The 21,067-nt window shown below is 37.4% G+C and overlaps 1 protein-coding gene across 1 annotated transcript in view; it reads right to left on the reverse strand.

Moving 5' to 3' along the window:
- The window catches only part of LOC122792817, a 159,927-nt gene that overhangs the window by 105,821 nt on the left and 33,039 nt on the right, over positions 1–21,067 (reverse strand). The window contains exon 2 of the mRNA XM_044060379.1: positions 6,524–6,781. Within this exon, the coding sequence (XP_043916314.1) occupies positions 6,524–6,781 (258 nt within the window). The remainder of the gene's footprint in view (positions 1–6,523; positions 6,782–21,067) is intronic.

Genomic DNA, 21,067 nt, shown 5'->3' on the forward strand with positions numbered 1-21,067 from the left:
TTTCAGATACAGATTACAGCCATTATCAGGTATTAAAGTGTAGGTGTAGGTAAGATGAGAGTAAGAGGAGTTACGTTAGGTTTTATACTATTTCAGATACAGATTACAGCCATTATCAGGTATTAAAGTGTAGGTGTAGGTAAGATGAGAGTAAGAGGAGTTACGTTAGGTTTTATACTATTTCAGATACAGATTACAGCCATTATCAGGTATTAAAGTGTAGGTGTAGGTAAGATGAGAGTAAGAGGAGTTACGTTAGGTTTTATACTATTTCAGATACAGATTACAGCCATTATCAGGTATTAAAGTGTAGGTGTAGGTAAGATGAGAGTAAGAGGAGTTACGTTAGGTTTTATACTATTTCAGATACAGATTACAGCCATTATCAGGTATTAAAGTGTAGGTGTAGGTAAGATGAGAGTAAGAGGAGTTACGTTAGGTTTTATACTATTTCAGATACAGATTACAGCCATTATCAGGTATTAAAGTGTAGGTGTAGGTAAGATGAGAGTAAGAGGAGTTACGTTAGGTTTTATACTATTTCAGATACAGATTACAGCCATTATCAGGTATTAAAGTGTAGGTGTAGGTAAGATGAGAGTAAGAGGAGTTATGTTAGGTTTTATACTATTTCAGATACAGATTACAGCCATTATCAGGTATTAAAGTGTAGGTGTAGGTAAGATGAGAGTAAGAGGAGTTACGTTAGGTTTTATACTATTTCAGATACAGATTACAGCCATTATCAGGTATTAAAGTGTAGGTGTAGGTAAGATGAGAGTAAGAGGAGTTACGTTAGGTTTTATACTATTTCAGATACAGATTACAGCCATTATCAGGTATTAAAGTGTAGGTGTAGGTAAGATGAGAGTAAGAGGAGTTACGTTAGGTTTTATACTATTTTCAGATACAGATTACAGCCATTATCAGGTATTAAAGTGTAGGTGTAGGTAAGATGAGAGTAAGAGGTGTTATGTTAGGTTTTATACTATTTCAGATACAGATTACAGCCATTATCAGGTATTAAAGTGTAGGTGTAGGTAAGATGAGAGTAAGAGGAGTTACGTTAGGTTTTATACTATTTCAGATACAGATTACAGCCATTATCAGGTATTAAAGTGTAGGTTTAGGTAAGATGAGAGTAAGAGGAGTTACGTTAGGTTTTATACTATTTCAGATACAGATTACAGCCATTATCAGGTATTAAAGTGTAGGTGTAGGTAAGATGAGAGTAAGAGGAGTTACGTTAGGTTTTATACTATTTCAGATACAGATTACAGGCATTATCAGGTATTAAAGTGTAGGTGTAGGTAAGATGAGAGTAAGAGGAGTTATGTTAGGTTTTATACTATTTTCAGATACAGATTACAGCCATTATCAGGTATGGGTTGTAGTAAAGAACAGTACAAGTGTTAGCACGTTTTCTACTAATGGACTGATGATATGTTTGAATGAATATGCAAGGATATCAACAGGGCTAAGTAAGGGAAAAGTTATAGTGTAGCAGAATCCTTGCAACTGAGCATAGTTATTGTTACCCTGGGGTGTAGCAAGAGCAGAGCCAATTATTAGAATAATGGGATTTCAGGAGGTGTTTGAATTTGGTACTAGAAGTAGTGCTAGTTATAATGTTTGGGAGTGAGTCCAGGTTTGGGCTGTTATGCAGGCAAAGAGAGATTTACCTGCTTCATTTTTGTGTCTTATTACTTGAATGAGATTTTGGTTACTAGATCTTAGGGCTCTAGTGGTGGTGTAGGGCTGAATTAGCTGTTGGAGAGCAGGTGTTTTCTCAGGGTAGTAGTAGAGTTTATGTGCAACTGTGGCTTGATTAAGTCTTAGCAGCTCAGGAAGTTCCAGCCACTTGAGTTGCATTAAGACAGTGATGGGACCTATTTGTGGAGTCTGTTGTGAATGTGGCAATTTTGTTGTAGCAGGATTCCGTTTTGTGAAGTTCAGTCTGGTGACGGTTAGTTAAGATAGGGGAAGCACAGAGAAGGATGGAGAGGAGGTGGCTTCTTGCAATAGTGGCTTTGGTCTGTTCAGTCATGAACTTTTTGTTTCTATAGAGGAGACCTAGTTTTCTGTTTACCTTTTTGATGGTCTGTGCTATATGGATATCAAATTTTAGGTGATTATCAATCTGTACTCCTAGTAGTTTTGTGTGGTTGGTGGGTGTGATTTGAATATTGTTTTTGGAGTTTATGATGAGGCTATAGTTTGAATTGGATGATCTGCCAGGGGTGAATAGGATTAGTTTAGTTTTCTTTGGATTGAGAAGAAGTTTTATTTTAGTAAACCAGGTTTCTGCTAGAGTAAAGTTGAGTTGGGTAAGGGTGTGTAGTTCCTTTATGCTGGGGGCAGCACATATTATGGTGGTGTCATCAGCATATTGAACTACTGTGGCAGTGGGCAGTGAAGAGGAGATGTTGTTGGTGAAGAGGGAGAACAGCAGTGGGCCAAGGATTGATCCCTGAGGGACTCCTATGGAAACTGGTAAGAGGGAGGACAGCTTTTCTTGCCAGAGAACTGCTTGTTGGCGTTCTGATAGATAGCTATTGAACCATAGTATAGTGGAGGAGCATATACTGAGACTAGATAAAGTATTGAGGAGCATGTTGTGATTAACCATATCAAAGGCTTTTGATAAGTCAAGGAAGATGGAAGATACGAAAAGACCTTGGTTTCTATAATGGTTGACTGTATTGGTATAGGATAGAAGGGCAGTGGTTGTGCTGTGGGAGGGTCTGAAGCCATGTTGGGTGTTGGATAGTAGGTTGTTTTGTTGGAGATATTGCATTAGTTGCAAGTGGACAACTCTTTCAAGAATTTTTGATAAGGGTGATAGTATGGCTATAGGACGATAGTTGGTCAGCTCTAAGGAGTTGCCTCCTTTGTGCAGAGGAAAAATGTGGTAAGTTTTCCAGAGGGTAGGAACTATGTGTTCTGAAATTGATCTATTTATGAGAAGAGACACTGGGTATGATATGGCTTCTGCTGCTATCTGAAGGAAATCTGCAGGAAGTTTATCGGCAGCTAGTGTGGTCGGTTTTAGCTTCCTAAGGAGGTTTGCAATCATTTTAGTGGACACTGGCTGTAGAGAAAAGCTAGAGATGTTATTTTTTGTATTACTGTTGGTTGTAGTGGATGATTGCATAGTAGTGCCATTATTTGTCTGGGTATTGGCTAGATTTTGAACTGTTTCTGTAAAGAATTTATTAAATTGTGTAGGAATATCATCCTGGTTGTTTGGCAGTACAGGGGTGGGAGTGGATGCTTTCCCAGGGTGAAGTAATCTATAATGGAAGTCCAGAATTTTTGGGGGTCGTGGCTATATTTATCCTGTAGATTTTTATAGTAGTTGGACTTCTCTAGTTTAGTTAACCTCTTGGCTTTATTATGTAGTTCATTGTACTTTAACCTTAGAGTAGTACTTTTATCTTTGTGGGATGCTATCCAGAATTTGTCCCTTTCTTTCATTGTCGTTTCTGTCTCTTTGGTAAGCCATGGAGCATGGTGGGTTTTTGTTCTAATGGATCTGGAGGGGGCATGATGGTCTAGGATATGTAGGAAGGTTGAGTTAAAGTACTGTACAGCTTCATTGAGAGGTAGTTGTTTAAGTAGGAGCCAGTTACAACTTAGTGCTTTGTTAAAGTCATTGGCTCTGAAGTGTCTTTTATTATGTATTATTCTGAGTAAAGGTAGATTGGGTAGGTGGTTGGTCTTGCTCCTAATTAGGTAGGTGGGTTGATGGTCGCTTAGACTGTCAGGAAAATAGCCAGATTGATGTACAAAAGTGGGGTGGGATACCAGAATCCAATCCAAAATGGATTGATGTTTGGTTGTTTTGTCAGTCCTTGTGGGCGTAGTGATTATTTGTGAGAATCCATAAAGGTTGATATTATCTGAGGGATAGTCATTGGAGCAGTTGCCCCAGTCTATGTTAAAGTCACCTAGTAGTATGGCTTCATAAGGGAGGGAGAGAGAGAACCAATTTAACATGTTTTCCATAATGGGAATGCTGTTACCTGGGGGTAGATAGGCACCTGCGATGATTATTTGTTTGTTTGTGTTTAATTTAAATTTGGCAAGGATCAGTTCTACCTTGTTGATTTCTTCATTATTATAGTCAACTAGTTCTAGTGTGAGGTGACTTTGAAATAGAATTGCTACACACATGCACACACACACACACACACACACACACACACACACACACACACACACACACACACACACACACACTGTATTATATATAGATAAGTTATACACACACACACACACACACACACACACACACACACACTGTATTATATATAGATAAGTTATACACACACACACACACACACACACACACACACACACACACACACACACACACACACACACTGTATTATATATAGATAAGTTATACACACACACACACACACACACACACACACACACACACACACACACACACACACACACTGTATTATATATAGATAAGTTATACACACACACACACACACACACACACACACACACTGTATTATATATAGATAAGTTATACACACACACACACACACACACACACACACACACACACACACACACACTGTATTATATATAGATAAGTTATACACACACACACACACACACACACACACACACACACACACACACACACACTGTATTATATATAGATAAGTTATACATACACACACACACACACACACACACACACACACACACACACACACACACACACACTGTATTATATATAGATAAGTTATACACACACACACACACACACACACACACACACACACACACACACACACTGTATTATATATAGATAAGTTATACACACACACACACACACACACACACACACACACACACACACACTGTATTATATATAGATAAGTTATACACACACACACACACACACACACACACACACACACACACACTGTATTATATATAGATAAGTTATACACACACACACACACACACACACACACACACACACACACACACACACACACACACACATACACATTGTATTATTATATAGATATGTTACACACACACACACCAAATGGAGAAATGGTATACTGACTCATTAAAACAAATGTGCGCGTATGTAGAATGCACTACTGACTCTATCTACCTATCTACAATTGAAGCTGCATGGGTCTGTAAGGAATATTTGGTTGAAAGGGTCGTAAATAGCAATGATCAAAGGAGTATTTGGTAATGAACAGCCCACTCATCTTCCTTTTAATAAACAAAACATCTGATACCCACATTTTAGTTCATACCACTGTTGCTTTTCCAGCCCTGCATTTTTTATTGTTTCTGTTGCTTTTTTGGCTGAACATAATTTACTGTTTCCCTGCTACACTGTCTGATGTAATATATTTTACTACTTAGTATAATATGTCTTCCCGGCAGTGGCTGAAATACGGCCTTTGGGATTAGTACAATACCCTGGTCAGCAAACTTACTATATATAAGTAAATAAATTCTTGTTGCTAAACACTGTAGATTAAAGATGTACAGTGTCTAAGACTAGATTACATTTATTTATTAACTGGATAAACTCTAACATTTTGTTATGCCATGGTTTGTTAGCAGTTGATTCAGTGTTATTTTAAAAATATCTTCAGGACATTAAACTCTGATGGCTCAACTACTATTTAAGTAGTTGACCTGTTCAATTCAGCCTTAGTGATAACACTAGGAAACAGCTCCAGCGAAAAGCCTATAGCTTGTCATTAAAGGATGACTTTCACTTGTATCTCTTGAGCTTAATTCTCATGAGCATGCTGCTTTGAGACAGCATTTGCTAAGAGTTTTGTTAACTTCTCTTCCTTTTAGACTATAATTGATATACTCACTTATCAGCAAGTTCTGGGTGGTCTGAGGTAAGTGAACCTCGTGGAAAGAGAGAGACACACTGATTCATTTTAAATTTTCTCCAAGCTGCACTGACATTGGACTAAGAATAATAAAGGTTTTTGAAGTGTGGGAGATTTGTCCCTCACAAAAGAATGCTTACTTTTGTGGCACACATGGTTGTACATAGAGCAGCTCAAGTACCTGTATTTACAGAAAACAGATTGTGAAACAGTCAGTGATGAGCTCTTGTGACTAGACAAGCATGATGTGAGCTTTTATATGAGGGTACATTGTAGATTTGATATGAACGTTTAATTTCATTGTCCTAGATGGTGAAGGATAGCAGCAGTATTGGCTGAAAATACCATTTACTAACTGGTAATCTGACACTGGGGTTTTATGCATCAGCAACATGCTGAGTTTGGGTAGTCTGAATGTTTATTGGGTGAAATCAAGAAATTACAGTTTTGACTTACAGCACACAGGTAGGTCCAGTAATAGCGGTTATGCAGCTAGCAAGGGATACATGCTGAGGGGGTGTCACAGTGCTTCGGTATTAGAATGCGATGCTGTAATAGCAGTAACTTACATTATGTATAGGTTTCTCAGTAATAGTAAAACACAACAAAATGCTACTCACATTTTTGTTCATTGGTAAAAACAGAACTGTGACGAGTCCATTTTGATGCTTCAGCCACGTAACACGAGCAGCTTAAATTATTCTGAGCAGACGGATGTCCAATGGCAAAAATACAGAAACCAGAGCAACCTGCATACATTAGGTACCGATCACTTAGATACAGAACGCATATATCATATTTATAGCGGCTGTTCTTGCTGGCACAAACTGGTGCACCAGTTTCTTCTTCTTCATATATTTGTGGTTCCTCTAGTTGATCTGCAAGAATGAAGAAAAAAAGAAAAAAAAAACATTGATCACATTGTTGAAAAATAAAATTGCTTGGATTATATGCAGTAAAAGGCTATGCATGAAAAAAGGAAGACTGCATCCTTCTCTTGACACATATAACTTTTACAATTAGTATTTCATCTTTCCTTAAACACACTACATGAAAAGTGTGAAGACCATGTCCTGCAGTCACTTTTATGTGTCTCTTTTTGAAATGTACCCAACATATTTCTGAGAACATTTACTTTTACCCCTCTGTGTATCAGCACCAGTAGCTGTCTGGCAGTTAGCTCATATGGTTAGAGATATGAGCTATTAACAACAAGTAGCAGCATGTAGGTGAGGATTTGAATCACTTACCTTATATTTATTTTCCAGTGATGAGTTAGAGGGGTTGAGTTTATGGCAAATTTGCAATTTTTTATAGCAACTTTCAAAAAAATTTTTTTTTTTTGTTTCAATTAGTTAGAATTGGGTACCATATAATAGTGAGGGCAAGAGTTACATTCTAGTCAGGGTACTTTCGTCAGATGTGGGCAGGTAGTTGTTGCTCCTGTGTAGCATGCCTAGCTTTTGGTGGGTTTTGATACTACCTTTAAAGTACAAAATTAAAATAACAAAGACATTTTACCTTTTGATTCAGTTAAGAATGACACTTCAGGATTTACAAAGTAGTGGTTCATTCTATAAACAGTGCTAGGAGACTGCCTGACAAAATTTTCAGATCACACTCAAAGAATAAAGGGAAAAAAACTTAATGTATATACTTTTTCTTATTAATTTTATGCATGCAGAACTTTGATGCAACAATGCTTTTAACAAATCAATGTTTTTTCATATTCCCTCATCCCTTGTGTTCCTCACTTAGAGCTTGATGTGAACACTATACAAATATGCATTCTAAAACACAGATCACCTGGTCTAAGAATTTATCTTTCAACCTTGTAACATTTAGTACCAGTATACACTATCTCACAGAGCATACCTCTCAACTTCTTACTGCAAGAAATCTGGACAAAGCCCAACAAAAAGGGAGAACAAAGACCCAAAAATAGGGACATGTTTTAAATATTGCTCTTATAAAGTTAGAAAGTTGCTAGAGTTACAGAGTTTGTTTTAACATACATATTCTCAATGATTTGAAGTCTGAAACTCAAATGTATGTCATTATTTACTGACTTTAATCCTCAGGTCATGCCAGTGATTTGCCAGAAAACCACAAATTTTGTGAGTAGCAGACCTAAAATATGAACCAAAAATCTGGACATTCTGCAAAAATATAAACAGTTGAGAGGTATGTTGCGGAGACTCATAGTACAGCCTGCAAAGGCCAGAACATTCTGTTAATGTTTCCACAGATACCTAGCACAATTCATTAACTTTCTGAAACTAGACTCTTCAGGCATAGCATAATATAATATAACATCCCTTAACTCCTTCAGCACTTACTTTGCCTTTAGTTATCTATCAGTCCACTACTGTTTGCTAACAGAGAGAATTCAGTTGTAAGGAACTTGAAATATAAAGCTACTGCTTATATGAAAATATATCTTGCATAATCAAGCATCTATTTTTCAGTTTTCCTTAGATGTAAACATATTATAAACATTTTATTTGACTCACTTCTGAAGAAACTACAAGTTATTATGTGTTTAGTGAAGACTAATTATGAGACATAACATTTTTCCATAACAGTCCCCCATTTGACACTGTGTCACATAACACACAATTATATTTTAATTTTTCTTAATTTAACTAAGTATTCTTCAGCATCATAGTATTCATCATCTGCAATAATTTGTTCATCATTGGATACTTTTAAAGTGGTATTGCAAGTGCAGGTAAGCTTAACCATTTTATAATCACTACCTTTTGAACAAAAAATATTAAAACAACTAAATGAATAAAACTGATTATTGTAATGGTACCTTGTAATATACTAGTTCCTATGTTACCAAATGCATTGCCCAACCATCCAAAAAGTGTCCATTGTTTAGCTATGCTTCCCAGGTCATTGGCCTTCTTTTCCAGGAAATTGGCCACCTTTTCTTGTTCATCATGAGAATCACTAATATAGGAGCAGCAACAACTTCCTATGAGGACACATGACCCCTCCCCCCCCCGGCAGCTAGCATTATGTTAAGCGCCAGACGATTTTGTAATACCACCATTCAAATCTCAATCATTTCTCAGTTTGCCATCCTGATGTGATGTGAAGTATGATTTTCTACTTCCTGAAGAATCTGAGCAAGCATGTTTATTTCAAGCATTGTCCTTTGCAATCCATACCCAGGAGTAAAGACTGAAAATACTTGCTCTACCCAGTAAATTGCCAATTTATTTCTCAGTCTACCTGTTGGATGGTTCTCAAAATGTTGAATAGCAAGAGTGATATATCCCACAAAACTCCATCCAAACCAGTTTGTTGGCTATCAGGGATAGGCACAATCACTGCAAATGTAGTTGCAATCCTCTAGCCACACCCCACACTGCCAGTCATAGCTTTTTAAGTATAAAGAGCTCAGCACACTTTCATGTCTAGTGTCATTGCATTTGCTAATTCCCACTGGTACAGCCCCATTTCTGGCATAAGATGTGTCTCCACAATTTGTTGTTGCAAGATGAAGAGACACAACCTTTGAAAATCAGTCACATTTAGGCCAAATTAGGTTAGTGTCACTAAGTTCCTTTTCAAATACCACTTGAGATGCAAGGATTGGAATCATGGGAATCCCTTCCTTAGTATGATGAGGTATATGTGAACACACCCAGCAGTTTGTCACACTTATGTCCACAGCATATTGTTTAAGAACCAGCATGAAACTATTTTCTCTTGACCAGTTTGTCAAAGGAAACAGCAACAAATAACAAAACAGAAGTACCTGTGTCACTGGATTCAGCATGGACTACTATCTGAGATAATTTTCTCTTTTAGTCTTTCACTGGGGCAGACAGTTCATCCTGCATCTTTCAATCTTCTTTGCTCTGATAAAGATGATTGTCTGGGGGCCCCCACATGACATTTGTCTACAATGTGATGAATGACTCCATGTTGGTAATCCTGCGCAGTGAACTGCAGTATATGTGGTGAGCAGCACTTGGAAAGGAACTTTCCATTTCAGACTCACACATTTCTTTCTCTGGAAATTTTTAATATAAACTCAATCACCGGGCTGCAGTTGGTGACAAGGCTGGTCAGAAGGTTTAGGAAGAGCTTTTCAGACAGTTCTGTGGTACTGCTGTAAGAAATGAATACATTTGGTGTAGTAAGACAATATAACATCATTTAGAGCCAGTTCATTATTTGACACAAAGGAAGTAGCTGGAAGGACCATGGGTCTCCCCATTAGTGTCTCACAGGGACTCAATCCCCTTGTAGTATTTAAGGTACTCCTTCTACTCATTAATGCCAAGGGAAGTGCCTCTGGCCATTTAAGATTTGTCTCAGTGCAAATCTTTGAAATCTTATTTTTAAGAGTCCTGTTGATGGATTCTACTAATCCATATGACTGTGGAAGTTTGGGAGAGTGAAGACGTAACCTAGTGCTAAAAATCTTGCATAGCTCTCTGGTTAGAGAATTACTAAAATGTGTTCACTCATTGCTATTGATAGTACAGGGTACCCTAAATCTAGGAATGAATTCCAGGAGTCTTACTCCAAACATATATAAAATGACACTAATGACCTGCTGTTCCTATATCACTAGACTGATATTATTATATACTGCATTGTGCTTAGTCTTGATGATTTGTGCAAAGTATATCCATATAACACTTCAGAATATTCCTACTAAGCATTTCTTGACTTGTATTGTACATTTTTGTGCCATATTTGCATATATTTTGTTTTTTTATTTTGTATTGATCTGTTGTATCTGAAGCTTTTCTCTCCAGGCCTCCATTGAAAAAGGACATTTGTCCAGTTGGACTTTCCTGGTAAACAAATATAAAATAAAATAAATAAATAAAGATGTTTCTTAACTGTCAAGAATCTGCCTTTTGACATAGGTAAGTTTCCACCCATGCAGAAAATATGCAGACTAGTATTAAAACATAGTGTAAATTATGGATCTTTGGCATCTGGACAAAGTCCATCTGCACATTAACAAAAGGTCCCATGTAGATGGTATACAAAGCTTTAGCATTCAAATTTTTGCTAACATTATATTCTAAACATACTGCACATTATTAACATACTCATATATCAAAGAGGAGACATTTGGAGCATAAACATTGGGTAATTTGATTAAATAAAACTGTTTTACCTGCATGGGCTGGTAAATGATATGCCCTTACCAGGTAAGGCAGCAAGGAGGCAGGTGCCACGAGTTGACCATCTGGATGTTTCCATAACCCATTGCCAGATTTACTGCATTTGTCTTTAAGCCACCTCTGAACTTCTCCCTGTGATGCTTCCGCTTGGAATATCAAACAAATTATCACTATTAGATTTTTGGGGTGTATATCATTTAATCAAAACTTACATCATCAAACTCCTCTTCATTGAACACCTGTTCAGTGAACTCTCAGAACAGTGACTGGACTTTTAATCTAAGTTTTTCCAAGGACACACAAGCGGATGGCCATCGTATGGAATTTGCACTTTTCTCCACGGTAGTGCAATCTCAAATTTGGTATATTTAGTTGGGTGGGTGATGCCCCCACCTTGATAGGTTTAAGTTTTTTGGATTTTTTCCAAAGTCACTGGTTTGCCCTGGGAAACAGTTCAATTAAAAGTTAATTCGCTGATTTAAGAGTTCGATGAAAAGTTGTTCAACAATGTAGGTTTCGATTAAATGATATAGACTCAGATTCTTACAATATCACATGTAATTCTTCACAAAATCCTTCTAAAACTTGTTTGCCAGCTTGATCCTTTTGATGGGTACTACATTTAACTACTGCTAATTATTTAGGTAAAAAAGAGCCTCTAAAAGAAAATTAACATAAAAAGAATTCTTAAGCTGAAATCCTGCTAAAGTTAAAAATCTTGTCTATTTCCAAAGTTGCCAAAAATCATGTATAATGACAAAGGCATATGTGCTATCAGAAAAAAAAATGTTCACAGTTTTACCATTGCTAATTCATAAGCTCTTTGTAGAGCCACTAACTCAGCTACGTGGGTGGAATATGCACCCTCTAGTCTTTACTGAAGCAAAATATCATTACTGGTGCAGACAAATATTCCTGCAACCAAATTTTTATTTCAATTTCTTCCACAGGAACCATCCACAAATGGGTCGGTTCAGCATTGGATATAGGAGGGTCTTTTAAGCCATTCCTATGAGAAAACAGATAACCACAGACAACCACAAACCATTTTATAGCTATGTCAAGAATCTTAATGGCAACAATCAGATCTGCTCTGAGTTACAGCACAATGGCATGAAATATAAAGAGCCAACTGTTATTGCCAACATTCTGGCAGATAGGTTCAGTGCTAACTTTACCCCCCTCACCCCCTAAAGGGCCCATCTCTGTACCAGAAGAATGCAAAGTTCCTGTAATCATGGTGGCACAGGTAAAAAGCACACTCTCCAAAGCTAAGAACACAGCATCCATGGGACCTGACAACATCCCAGGCTGCATTCTACATGAACTACAGAATGAACTGGCACCCCACCTAAGAACCATGTTCAGTCGTAGCCTCACCTCAGGCTTTGTGCCCACTGAATGGCACACAGCAACGGTTATCCCACTCCATAAAGGGGAAGCCACCACGGACCTCAGGAACTACCACCACATTAGCCTAACGAGCCTGGTCTGCAAGGCCATGGAACGTATCATCATGTAACTTATAAACAAAGACACTGGTAATGTCCAAACTCTGGACCCTACCCAGTTCAGGTTTGTAAAAGGCAGATCATGTCTCCTAAACCTGATTGACTTCTTTGAAGCAGTCACCAAAGCCGTAGACGAGGGTAAGGTGGTTCACACAGCCTATCTAGATCTCGCCAAGGCTTTTGACACCATCCCCCACTCTGGAATTATAGATAAACTCACTATATTAGGTAAAAATCCCTATGTCACAAGATGGGTTGCCAACTAGCTCACTGACAGAAACCACACTGTGAAAGTAGCAGACTCCAGATCCAACTTCAGACCAGTGGAGTACCACAGGGTTCAGTCACGGGTCCTCTCCTGTTTGGTATCTACTTATCTGAAGTACAGCCTAACACAGAAGGTCTTAGCTAAGAAAGTTTGCAGATGACTGCAAACTAGGAGCAATAATTGAAACTCCTAATGACGTGGACATCCTACAAAAGGGCCTCACTGAGACAGATGTCTGGTATCAAGGCCATGGCCTCAAGCTCAATGCCAAAAAGTGCATTGTCATCCCCTTTGGTAAAAACTCTGCACCCATGAGCTACCACATAGGTGGTAGTCTACTTAACAAAAAAAGTGTGATAAGAGACCTTGGGACACAGGTGGACAGTAGTCTCTCCTTTGATAATCACATTGCCACAGTAGTCAGGAAATCCTTCTACGTGGCACACCTCATCACAAAAGGTTTCTCATCCAGGAATAAAGGGGTCATTGTTCCCCTCTACTCATGACTCATTAGACCCATTATAGAGTACAATGCCCCTTTTGGTATGTACCTCACAAGACATCTACAACAACTGGAAAGGCTGCAGAAATACCTCACAAAGAGGATTACTGGCCTCAAACAGCTGCCCTGAGTAGACCATCAAAAAACTCCAGCTTTACTCTGTCACATATCACCTACTCAGAGATGATCTATGCCTAACATACAAAGCTATGTCAAACCCAGAGCTGCTGGACATGCTCCATTTAAAGAAATCCCAATTCCTCTGAGCTACACTCTCTAGGGACCTAAACCTTGTCACCACAATAAACAGAACATGCTGGAGGGATCAATTCCTGTCCCAGAGACTTCCCATATTCTGGAACAAACTACCTATCTGTATCAAATATAGCTCCTCATTAGCATTCTTCAAGAAAAATCTTGAAGACTGGATGGGAAATAAAAAATTCACCCCGGGGATCACCTTTGTGGCTCTGCTTGACAGGGGCACAGGCAAATGATTTTCTTGGGTGGCGAAAGCCAGGGTACATTTTTGGCTGGGCTTGTATAGGCCCTAGGACCAATAGCCTAGTACCCACCTATGAACCTATTAGTCACACACATACAGTCATGCTCTTTACCATCCTCAGCAGTAGATAACAAAGATGCAGGATTTAGAACAAGACAGCATATAAGAGAAATAGAAGGATCAGAAAGAAGCGTAAGTTTATAGTTAGACGTGCAACCAAGAGGGGTTGAGTTTCCATTTTAAGTAAGAGAGATGATACAGAATGAGGGACAGCTACTGTAAGATCATGCCCAAGCACCAGTGATTGTGCAGGATCAACTAGAATGGGGCAATGGCCACCCCCTTAAATGTGGTGGAAATCCCTTTGCAATTGAATCAAGTGCCTTACTATAATAAGCTAATGGATGATAGTTGTCTCCATGTTTCTGTGCAAGCAATTCCTGAGAAAATCCATTTCTTTCATGGCAAAATAAAAGGAATGTCTTTCCACAATCTGGTAAACCTAAAGGTGGGGCAATAGCTAAAGTTTGCTTTAAATTCTGGAATTAATTTTTCTACTCACTATCCCAAGGGGGGGGGGGGCTCTGGTGCTTCATGCTTTAAAAGATTTGTTAAATGTTTAACAATTTCTGCACAGTTAGAAATCCACTGTCTGCAATATCTTGTCATACCTTAAAAACAATCTAAGCTGACACTGACTCGTTGTTCATGAGGCTTTAGCTATTGCCTCAATCATACCTTTCAACCGTACCAAATTCCTCAGCATTTACCAGTTTGGGGGCAAAATAATGGGCTGGAATGAATTTCCGAGTACCTCCTTCAATTCACATTTTTTTAATTTTTATTTCAATTTTAGGTTATGACTAACATGATGTCAGCTTCATGAGTCAGTGCCTGGCTGACTGCTTGTTGGACTCAGAGACTGGGGTGGGCCATGGAACTTGGAGATGGAGACAGATGAGTTCTGCCCTAACAAGGCATCAAGTCTGGAACCATACAACCTTTCAAAACCATAAACATGATGTTTTTCCATGAGTACTGCTAATAGGACTACAGTTCCCAAGAGATATTGTGACAAGTAGTGACTGGATATGTTCGAAACAAGAAATTTAAAATGTTCTCTAACAACTATTATACAAGGAATATAATTTAATGCAGTCAGGAAGGTGCATCAAAGAACACATGCATGCTTCTTGTGTAAGGGGCCTATGATTTGAAAACAGCCCAAAGTTAATCTTTATCTGCACTGGCCAGATGTATTTTCTTTGAATGTGGGTTTCAATGTTGTTTCAATGAATGTGAGTTTCAAGAGCAGACAAGTTTTAATGCTAAGTCTGTTTTCATTGTGAGACTGCATTGCTTTGTTTAGCAGATGTATGTTAGTGTTTGTGCTGTTAAATGTAAAATAAAACGTTTAAATGAAATCCAAATCATCATAGAGGTAAAGCAGTATACACATTACAGTGTTTATTGTAAATGGGGCAAAATAGCAAAGTAAAGGGACATTGGAATGGCTGCAGGGGGAGGCCCCATTCAACCATGATTTTGTGAATGGGGAAGGATGGCAAACTCAAAGACAGCCCTGACTGAACTACACCACATAATTGTCCAAAGTTTTGCAGAATGAACAGAGTTTTGCTTCTTATTTTTGGTTTCTTCCTCATAAAATTTGTGGTTTTCAGGCAAATCATTTAGGAATGAAGTCACTAAATAATGACAGACCTTGAGTTTTAGACTTCATACCCTTCAGAAAAATGCATGCTAAAGCAAAATCTGTTTTGCTATCAACTAAGTTTATACAAGAACAATTTTTAGCATTGTTTGTTTGTTTCCCCAATATATTTGGCCTTGTCCATATTTCCTTCATTAAGCTGTTGAGAAGTGCATGCAAATAAATCACTTTATAGAATTAGATATATCCAAACCTCTCAACTGTCCCAGATTTTGGCTCAAAATGTTGCTCTCCCCCTAAAAATCCCTCTGCAAAATGGCAATTTTGAAGAAAATATGGAAGGTTTACAATTAATAAATAATTGTAATGATCAGAGTTATAGATTACTTTTATAAAAATCCCTCCGCAAAATGGCAATTTTGGAAGAAAATGTGGAATATTTACAATTAATGAATAATTGTAATGATCAGAGTTATAAATTACTTTTATTTCAGAAATGCATGTAGATTCTCTTATTTTGTCAGCTGCTCAACTTAACAGAACTAATATTAAAAAGGTATAGAGAAGAAATAAAAAAGTTACAGCCTCCTGCCAGATAAACGCTCCTATTCAAAAAGCAAATATAAAAATCCAACAAGTGTAGAAAGGAGCGACGCTGATCTTTTTGGTACAAAAAACAGAAACTGTATTGTAGCAGAATGTTCAAATCCCAAACAAAAATAGTAATCCAGTAATGTCCAAACAAGTGAACCACAACCACTAGTGGCTTAAAATCTTTATTCCATTACTGGATTACTATTTTTGTTTGGGATTTGAACATTCTGCTACAATACAGTTTCTGGTTTTTGTACCAAAAAGATCAGCGTCACTCCTTTCTACACTTGTTGGATTAATATTAAAAAGGTGCCTCTTCTTTGACAGGTTCCCAGCTGTATTGTGCGGATATTTTATATTTTTGCATCACAGTTTTGGTCCATTTTTCATAAAATTGTGGTTTTCTAGTAAATTAGTGGCAAATCATTAAAGATTGAAGTTAGAAAATAATGACAGACATTTGAGTTTCACATTTCATACCCTTCAGAAAATTCATACTAATGCAACACCTATTATTCTATTATCTTTCTAAGTTTATAAGAGCAATAATTAAAAATTGTCCTTATTTTTTGGGCCTTTGTCCCACTTCTATGTATGGTTTTGTCCAGATTTCTTGCTCTGAAGTTGAGAGGTATGACAAATGTGTCAGGGCCATCACTGTCAGCCAGAGACATTTCAAATTGTGACATACTTGTTGTACCTCATTCCCCCATGTAGTAACTCTGGATGTGTCCAAGCAAGGCAAGGAGCAGTTATGCGGTGTAAGTGTGCAGAGTATCCCCCCATTCAAGGTAGACACAAGTACTACAGTGGCTTTTCATCTGTCCTTGATTTTGCAGAATGTACTGGTTTTCTGTCATATATTTATACTGCTGATTTATGCTTATTATTATTCAGAAAATGCATGTTGTTGTAATGCCTGTTGCTCTGTGTTTAAGTAGCAATGCTTTAATGACCATCAGGTAAGCTTGCCTGAGATTGTAAGATGCAAGTAAGCTTTAATAAGGATACTGTTAAAGAATTATCAACATTGAATGCCTTTTTGTTGTTGCCATGCAGACAATATTTACATAACTAGATAACATATAAGCCTTAGGTATTGAAATGCATATGACAGTATTTGTAATAAAGGACATGAATACAGTATTTTCAGAAGCTCATTACATTTGTTGGAGACCTACAGTCATCTTTGCAGGCTTTACCCGTAAACTAAACAGAATGCCAATCTATTATGTGTGGTCCCTAACCTGTGCAGTAATCCTTTAAGCAATGTATCTTGAGATTGTTTCCTGTTTGCTGTTCATTTTTTACATTGATCATGTTTTCCCCAGGAAACAAGTAGATAATTGTTGTCAGGCAGTAGGTATTTTTTGGATAAGAAACATTTTTACAAGTGGGGGTATCACAGAAATTGCTACTTTCAGCATGTTCCTTGGTACTTTTATAAAGCTGAATATAAATTATAATTAGCAGTGCGGTGCAAGGAGAAGTGGTTTGAGTTGAGTGCTGCTTGTTTTTTTATACTTGAGTTTGACTGGCATTCCAGTAATGTATTTAAAATCTAATTTATTTTTTCATGCCTCACAACCTTTTTGTTTCCATCTAGATATTAAGTAAGCTGTCATGTAGCCAATGCATTGAAATATATATAGTTTTCTTCTCCACTTAATTTTGTCTTGATTGGACTCTCATAATGACGGTTTGGCAAACAGGGCAGCGTATTTAATTAAAGTCCCGGTTTTTGTGGTTTTAAGCATAGCTCAGTCCCTTTCTAGTTGGTCACACCCCTTCCCATTGACCCAACCCATTCAGCTGTCTCCTGCAGCCTCCCTTTGATTTGAAGTCACCAGCCGCCACTGGACAGTAGTAGGGAAATTGCAGGGCAGTAGTAGGGACATTGCTTAGTTTCATCATATGTGGAGGGATCATCATAGATAGACATTTGGAAAGATTTTGTGTAGGTAAAGAACAAACACATAAGGCACTCTCCAAAATGGAACCACAGCTGAACCACATAATAATAGAACTGGAATTAAGCACTTTCATTCCCTTTAAGATTCTGGTTAATATCATCACTTCTTTATACACAAAGAGAACAAAACGTGCTTAATTCCAGTTCTGTTATTTATTGTGTGGTTCAGCTGGGTTTCCTTTGGGAAAGTGCATTATGTGTACATTCTTTTGGAGAATGATGTCCCCATTGCTATACCGTGGGTTTGCCAATAACAATCTCCCCCTAAAATAGAGGAGATTCTTAGTTAAGGCATGCCCAGCCATGCAAATGATCAAAGTATTGAAACCTGGAAGATAGAAATTGGTCTTGTTCAACCAATATTCCAGGGCTTGTAAACCAGCCCAATGTGGTATGCTGGTGTATAAAAATGTTATGTCCAGAGTGCACATCAACCAATATGGTTCAAGTTGTGATTCGGACACTATCTGCAAAAATCCTGTCATGTCCTTAATTCTTGCACGAATAAATGGTAATAAGGGCTGTAACTACTGGGTCAAAAAAACTTGAAAGCGGCTCTGTAAGAGACCCAATGCCAGACACAATGGGTCATCCATGGGGTTGGTTCAAACTCTTATGCATTTTAGACAAAAGATATAAATATTGCTTGCCATTTTCCTTATCCATGAGATGTTGTTTAACATTTTCACTGATTATCCCTTCCTCAACTGCCTGTAACAAAAAAAAAAATCAATATCTTTCTTGAAATTAGGGGTGGGGTCAATCGGCATATGCATATAATGCTGAGGGTTAGAAAGCTGCCTATTTCCCTCAGCCCAGTAATAACTGGAATCCATAACAATGACAGCCCCACCAAATTGTGGGGGATAGATCCTTTAAGAAGGGGTGGCATTCAGTTTTGAATCATAAAGAAAACAAATGGATTGTAAAACTTGGAGGTTTATTTGCACTGGGTCTCAAGGATAAAATGTAGTTATATTATTGTAAAGGGAAATGAGATCACAGGAAGTAACATGTCTGTTTTGTATATAAAGACATTATTTGTTCATATGGTTTATCACTGATGAAGGCTATATGTCGAAATTGGTCTGACACATATAGAATCTACCCATACACCCAGGTTCTTGAATGACTCTACAGTTTTGATCTCTGTGTGCTGTATTAAATATTCACCTTTCAGTTTATGTCTCCCAAATCTCATATGCTTAGTTTTTGATGTATTTATCAACATATTTTTCTGTGCCCAAATTGTCAGTTTAGTCAAATTATTTTGCAGGCATGCCTTATCTGTAACACTTGTAATCAGTTTACCCAATTTCAGGTCGTCAGCATATAGACTCTAGAACACCTCAGATGAAAAAAAGTAAGGTCTGAAAGATACAATCTAAACAAGTAAGGGCCTATTACAGAGCCCAGTGGGACACCTTGACTGTAACCAAGGATTTCACCTGTCCAGTTGGTGTGTGATACTTGTCATATCCTATTTGTAAGCCCTGCAGCTATCCATCTTATCAAAAGTACATCAATACCTGGTTGTACTAATTTATTGATCAGTGTTTTGTGCATGACCCTGTCAAATGCTGAAGTTAAATCTATATAAATCACATTACAGCACAATTTTTCATTCATAGCTGTTATTATATTGTTATAGATCATGTTATACATCATGTTACAGGTGGTAATAGATCTATTTTCAACATATGCATGCTGATATATGGTTCAGGTTCCAACCTTTCCCGTTCTGACAATAACTTATCCAGTATTACCTTCTCCATTATTTTTCCACAACATGAAAGTAGACTTAAGGGCCTATATGATTCTGAGTTTGTCCTAATCTCCTTTCCCTTAAAGACAGGTTTAAGTGCATGCCTCCAATCTTGAGGAATCTCCCCATATTTATATGACCTAGTGAATAATAGATGTAATGGCAGTGTATGTTCTTGTTTAAGTGTTGTCAGGTCATTGTTACTTATTCTGTCTCCTCCCTGTGCTTTGTTTGGATCCAGTTTGCACAGTTCTTTTTCAATGTAATCTAATTTGATTCCAGTATCTGAGGTTACCTGGATGTCATTAGGACAACTTACCACCCCTTTTGTGGAGCCAAACTGTTTTGCATAATATTTTGAAAATATATATATATAATCTGTTTTGTCTGGGAATAAATTTTAGAATCTGCACACAGTTTATCAATTTGTGTATCTTTACTCCTTCCATATCTTATGTATCTATAAAAAGGTTTCCTATTATGCTTAATATTTTTATATAAATTTTCTTCAAAATGTTCTTGATCTTGTCTAAAACTATGCTTAATCTGTTTGTTCAGCTCATTTATTTCAGTTTTCAAAGTTGTAGTTCGACCTTTCTTCCATTTCTTATATTTGTTAAACATTTTTTTGACTTTTTGCACTCAAACAATTTCTCTTTCAAAACTTTCCACATTCCATCTGCAGTTGTTCCACTGAACACCTCACTCCAGTTAGTTTTATATAGTAACTGCTTTGCTTTCCTATAATCTGTAATTAACCTTCTGTGCATTGGCTTAGATTTCAGTTTCGCAGAATTATCTAGCAACAAATTAACCTTTATGACCCCATGATCATTGCACATCAATGGTGGTAAAACTTGACTTGAAATTATAGTAATTTCTTTGGGAACACAAAGAATATCTAGTATATTCCATCCCCTGGTAGTTTTTTTTTTACAATCTGAAGCATTTGTTGTTCCTGAATATACTCTGTGAATAATTTCTTTACTAAAGTTGTTGAATTCATATTATTCCAGTCTGCTTCTGGTAAATTTAAGTCCCCAGCTAATATTATTCTTCCCTCCTGTGTTTCATGCAAGAAATGCATGAATTCCTCTAGGTCATCTGCAGTTGTCTTTGGTGGTCTGTACACTCCAACAATTGTTATATGTTCCAGGGTTGTCTTTATTGTCACAGTTACATATGGTGTATAGTGACTCCCATAATATCTATC

The sequence above is a fragment of the Protopterus annectens genome, chromosome 2.part0 (genome assembly GCF_019279795.1).
Source record: "Protopterus annectens isolate FY-2018-M chromosome 2.part0, PAN1.0, whole genome shotgun sequence".
Taxonomy (NCBI): domain Eukaryota; kingdom Metazoa; phylum Chordata; order Ceratodontiformes; family Protopteridae; genus Protopterus; species Protopterus annectens.